Source organism: Lampetra fluviatilis, chromosome 47 (assembly GCF_964198595.1).
Source record: "Lampetra fluviatilis chromosome 47, kcLamFluv1.1, whole genome shotgun sequence".
NCBI lineage: Eukaryota > Metazoa > Chordata > Hyperoartia > Petromyzontiformes > Petromyzontidae > Lampetra > Lampetra fluviatilis.
In genome coordinates, this window is record NC_136321.1 from 9,924,953 (window position 1) to 9,930,952 (window position 6,000).

At 45.1% G+C, this 6,000-nt stretch overlaps 1 protein-coding gene across 2 annotated transcripts in view; it reads right to left on the minus strand.

Annotated features, from left to right (window-relative positions):
* Positions 1–5,142, minus strand: part of LOC144947950 (ribosomal protein S6 kinase alpha-3) — a 64,738-nt gene extending 59,596 nt beyond the window's left edge. For both annotated transcript variants that reach the window (XM_078877382.1, XM_078877381.1), the window contains exon 1: positions 4,704–5,142. In XM_078877382.1, the coding sequence (XP_078733508.1) occupies positions 4,704–4,763 (60 nt within the window). In that variant the 5' untranslated portion in view covers positions 4,764–5,142. The remainder of the gene's footprint in view (positions 1–4,703) is intronic.
* Between the last annotated feature and the right edge of the window lie 858 nt (positions 5,143–6,000).

Here is a 6,000-nt window from a genome sequence, read left to right on the forward strand (position 1 = left end):
CCCTCAACTCACGGAGGCTACGATGGCGATGATGGCTATGATTCATATTTCCCAGAAACACGAAAACGTAGAGCAACACACAACATGCTCTGCTCGGCGCTAAGTGGCACCTGCCAGTGAACCCCAGTGGGTCAGCCTATATGTTTTTTTTATGACCCTGGCCACAGGAATGTGGGATTTCTCGCTACCTGGTTCAGAGGTTTCCTTTTTGCTCACTCGACCCGGCAGTTTGACCTTATGAAACACAAGTCATTATTCGTATAATACTGTAATGTCAAATAGGGGAGTGGAGTGGTGGTGCTGCGGTTAGTGTCCTATGCTGTGAACTGGACGATCCAAGTTCAATTCACAAACGTGGCCAACATCAGTAGCGAGTTTAATATATAGCCGGACTGGTCTTGCACCCCCCACGCTCACCTTCACCAAACTCCACGTTCCTAGGCCAGTGATCAGTCTCTCTCCAAAACACATTCCCACAAAATGGGACGAATTTATCCCCTCCCCCAACAAAGGGATAGGCCGCATCCCAAGAGCACGAACCAATGCCATTAGCTAAAAGGTACTGCATATAAAACAAGGTACGAGTTAAGATAGGGTGATACAATTGTGTTGAAACATTCTTTGGAAATGACAAAATCACCGTGAATGATTTCAACCTCATCAGATCTTGGTTAGTATTTGGAAGGGAGACTGCCTGGGAATAATTTGAGTTATGCTGCAAGGTGGCGAGGTTATGGCAGTACAACAATGAACCCATCCACACGGAGCTTTGAATGCTACCCTCTGGTATCTGTGGGTTTTTGCTGGGTACTCCGATTTCCTCCCACATGACACCAATATTAATTCGTGGAGCTGGCCAAAAATCCATAAAGTAGCCGGACCGTAATAGAGTTTTTTTTGGTTAGATTGTGTAAATATAAATGGGTCGTTAAACCCGCCACCACCCGACATAGGCAATTAGTACAATTTGTCACGGAAACAAAACATGCCAATTCGCTACTAGTACAGCACACCAGTGTGTTGGAGAGCAAACCCACAACATTTACAATTACTCGAACTGTACTCGAATTGTAAATACTACGGGTTTACTCTCCAACACACAGATGTGCTGTACCGAGTCAATAATTGGCATGTTTTGTTAACATGTGGTGGCGAGTTTAACAACATTGATATTTAAGCGATCTAACCCAAAAAAACCTCGATTATGAATATAGGTCGTGAAAGCCTACGTGTTAATCTAGCCGGACCCTCCTGAACAAATCCTTGACACTCAGTGACGTGTTCCTGGGTGAATGAAGGACATTACTTTTACAATGACTATCACACGGGCAACATTCGACTTCTGTATTGAGATCGGGTGTTGTAAACTGGGAAAATTACTCAGAACAAAAAAATGCAATAAGCCACGCAAGGTGGTGTTAAGTGAAAGAGAAACATCATTCATTTGAGTTTTTGATTCTCAGGCGGTGGAGTATATTGCACATCATGTGGCGAGGGACCAGTCTCATTACTCAGGCGCAACACGGCATCCGCTGCTGCTATCGCATCATCAACCTGTGCAGCAACGCCAGGTGACAATGCTGGTTGGTGGTGCTGAAGATGCTGACAATGACTGATCATAAAGATTGATGATAGTGGTTGTGGTGATGACATATATGTTGAACTTCTTTCGTACCGTAAGTAAGCCAACCGTGCTAATACGAGGTGCGGGTTGTGTTTGTGCGGGTGACAACAGTGGTTGCCGATGTGGCGATTGTGATGGTTGTGGTGGCGATGGTGAAAGTAGTTTGTTGGTTCAGGTGGTGATGGTTTGGTGGTAGTGGTTATGATGTGGTATTGAAAGTGATCATAATAATTAAAGTAGTGACTGTGAATGTGGAGATGATAGCCATTGGTTGAGACACTCCATCCCATTGTTTATGATGATGATGACTGTTTAAATTCACTAGCTTATAAGACCAGTGTTCTACTGAGTAAAATAAAATCGTAAATCAGCATACAGTACTCTATACAAACGACTGGCTAAAGAGGTACAATTCCGGTTAATTATTTAGCTAGAAAATGCCAAGCAATGGAAAATGAAACCGAAGCCAAGCCTGTGACTGATGTCGCTGATTAAAATGTGAACAGTTTTTTTCTGTTTGGTTGAGGTAAAAAAAAATATTCAAACCAACTTTCTGGGTTCATAATGGTCAAGTCTGGGGCAATGAGCCACCCATGGAATGCCCTGTGGGGATGAGAGAGCGAGCGACAGAGCTTGAACCCAGGTCGTGAATGGATGTGATGGCCCAGTGTCTCTGATACACAGCCATTGTGTAAACCTCTTGCCGATGACCACATCACATGCAATGCGTCAGATCTCGTCCGATCTCAGAAGCTAAGCAGGAATGGGACTGGATAGTGCTCGGATGAGCAACCGCCACCATTGTCGTTGCCGTACGAGCAGTGGTGGCTATGCAAGTTGCCCATGATCCAGTACTGTGGTGGCTGCAGCGAGGGTTGGTGGATCACCACACTGATGTTGCGAAGCTCCCTTCCCCCGTGGGCGTCGAAGTGCCATACCCTGGCTCACCAGGAAAGGGAAGTACTGCAAGTGGACTAATCGTCAACCGTTTCCTTCTGTATGGGGATAGAGTGTTGCCCCCTCGGCTAAAAACATCTTAAAATAAAATCCCAGGACCCTGCCGTAAACGAGCCCCAAGACTCGGTGTATCTCTTCTACTCTTCACAATCTCCTGCTGCCTCTATCGCATCTCTTCCTGTCGTCCCATTCCCCACCTGCATCCTTTCCTCTTCACTCCCGTCAGCCTCCACTGCATCCTTAACGTCGCCCATCTGTCATCCGACGTCATCGCTCGATATCCTTCCCATACCCATTTAAGTCGGTTTACTTTGTAAATCACAGTACAGCTGGTTGCCATAGTTTCAATTCCCAAATCTCTCGTTTCTAATTTCGTCACCTACTTTTACCATATGTGCCACCCACTGCCAAAATCTACGTGTTTCTTTCCAAAACTGCTCCTGTAAAATGTAAGTGCTCAGATTTGTGACACGTTGGGCAAAGTGTGGGTAACTGCACGCCATTCATGAGCAAAAGGGAGGCTGCTGGTGGTGATGGTCTATAACTATTACTTTGGCAATGAGGCTCTGATGATGATGCTGACAGTGATGTCCAAAATGCTGCTTCTGATGATGCTCATAATATTGTGATGGAACAGGTGATGATGTTTATAATGGTGGTGGTGATGCTTTCGATCATTTTAATAATGTTGAGTATTGCTATAATGACGGCGAAATTATGATGGTGGTGCAATCATATTAATTTCGAGGATGATTATCTTGATTATGTTAATGCAGTTGCTGCTAATGCTCATATTGATGATGGTGGTATATTTTTTATGCTGTTTATAATCATCCCTTCGTGATGGCAACTATTCCGCAGCTGCTGCTAACAAAGCTGATTATTGTTATAATGCAGTTAATGATGACAATGATTATGGGCTTTACCCAGAGGGTAATGTTGATACATTTCAAGAATTAATGCAATGTTGTTGGTAATGATGGTGATAGTCAGGATGGAGATAATGTTGAAGTTTATAATGCGACTACGAATGATGATTATGCAACTGATGATGCTGAATCATGATGATGGAGCTGATGTTGCTAACGAAGATGATGCTAAAGATGTTTATTGTAACAGCATTATTGATGATGTTGTTTATACTGCTGATGGTTTCAGTCACAATGATGTTGAACCTAGAAGATGAACAACAACTTGATACTGCGAGTGATATTCTGGTAACAATGATGATGACGAATGTTGCCTGATAATTACAATTCTGGTGATGCTGTGGATTACGGTTTAGTGATCATGATTGTAATTTCAATAATAGCAATGCATTGCAATTCTTACTGTGGTTATCATATCGCTGCTGCTAATGGCGATGGAGATTATGATGACGATGCCAATTTACGCTACTAATGATACTGCTGATAGCAAAGCTAAACTGATTACAGTACGTCACTGATGACTGTCCTGATGATGATGCCTGTCAACCCATACGGTTTATACGTATTCTTGTGCAGGGAAATTGAGTTTTCAGGTGCATACGACGTACACAGCCGTTTCGATACGGGCACAACATTTTTTTGTGTCTATTTGTGTTTCTCCCTTGTGATGGGACTTTGCAGGATTAAGGTTGAGATTTTAATGGCACGGGGTAACCAATACGGTCTGTAATAAGATAGGCGCTGATAAGGGATTGACAGGTATGATGATGCTACCGACTATAGTACCGACGTTGCTGCTTCTGGTTTTATATTTCTGATCATGCCGCCGATTATAATAATTCTGAATTGATTGATGCTCATGATGACGCATGTGGCGAAATAAGTTCAACATAAGATGACGCTCGCTGGCAATGAAGCTCTGATGATGCTTATGGAACTGCTGCTGATGTGATGATTTGTCGGTGATTACGCTGCTTACCACCACGACACCGACACCACCACCACCGGCATTTACAACCAACCCCGATCACGCCGGTGATGTTTAAGCCACGGCACCGCTGGCACCGCATGGTATTAATAGCCTCACCTGCCTCCAGCGAACCTGTGGACCAGTCACGACAGACACACGCGCCAGCCATGGGAGCAAACGAACCGAACGGTGATACATCGACAACGACGACGGCAAAACTCACCTCACTGTCCGAGTGAACGTCCATCTTAGGCCAATGATCTGAGACGCACGCCAAAGGCATGGTGTTACGGCCGCATCAAGCCACGACGAAACAATCGACGACAACTACGAAGAAGAGAGCGCAGCGACCACCGCCAGGACGACGAAGACGACCAACGCGGCTACACCGAGCGCAGTGGCAGGCGACGGGCGCGGCACTGTCGCCCTAACCCCCCGACGACTCCGAGCGCCACCGACTACACCGAGGGGCGAGCGAGCCGCGATGAAGCGAGCCGCGATTTCTCCACAGCCGCTCTCGCTCGTTCTCTCCCCACTTCTTCTCCAACTAACAGGCGCCAGTCACCGCGGTACGCGCCGTCCTACAGGCGGCTCTAAGGAGGGTTTTTTTTCTCTCTCTACCACAGCAGCAACCTCACCACCATCACCGCCACCACGCCGCTTTGCCCGCCATCTTACTAAGGGGGGCGGTAACTGAGTGATGGTAGGGGGGGGTTAAAATGTGCGTGACGTCTTCGATGACGTCACGCGCGTGTGTGCGCAAATTCCATTGGCTTTGGTCGCTTCAAGATGGCGGTTTTGGCTTCCGAGTGTGTCTCGCCGCCCCCCCCCCCCTTTTCTCTCGCTGGCCTCGCGCGCGCGCGAACTATACCGCTATCTTGGTACGGGGGGTATTACGTCACAAGCGTCACGCCGTGTTTGACGTCACTTTGACGTCACATTGTTTAACCCCCCTCCCCCCATGCTCACATTGACAAAGTGAATCGTGTGGTACGAATGTGTAATTTTTCGATTTAAAGCTTTCGTGACTGCAGGGATTCATCTTCTTGGTTCTTTCGGTAAAGTCACGTAGAATGGAAATAATAAAATAATAAAATCAAACATTATAAAATAAAGATTTTATGATGAAATAATAAAATAATAAAAATAAAACATTATAAAATCATTATTTTATAATTCGTTTATTATTTTATTATTTCCAATCTACGTGACTTTACCGAAAGAACCAAGAAGATGAATGTGCAATTATTTAATATTTTGATGCAAACCTGTCAACCCTTTACTAGTGCCCTACCTTATTACAGATCAATTCAGACCAATTATGAATCTCAACGTTCATCCTACAAAGTCCCATCACAAGGGAGAAACAAGCAGATGAACAACTCACGTTTTGTGTGCCGTTATTGAGACGGCTGTAGGCCGTGTGGACTCAATTTCCCTCTTCAAGATTACGGGTAAACCCTATGGGTTGGCAGGTATATTAATGTAAAACAAGAAGAAAATTACGTACTTACTTTAAT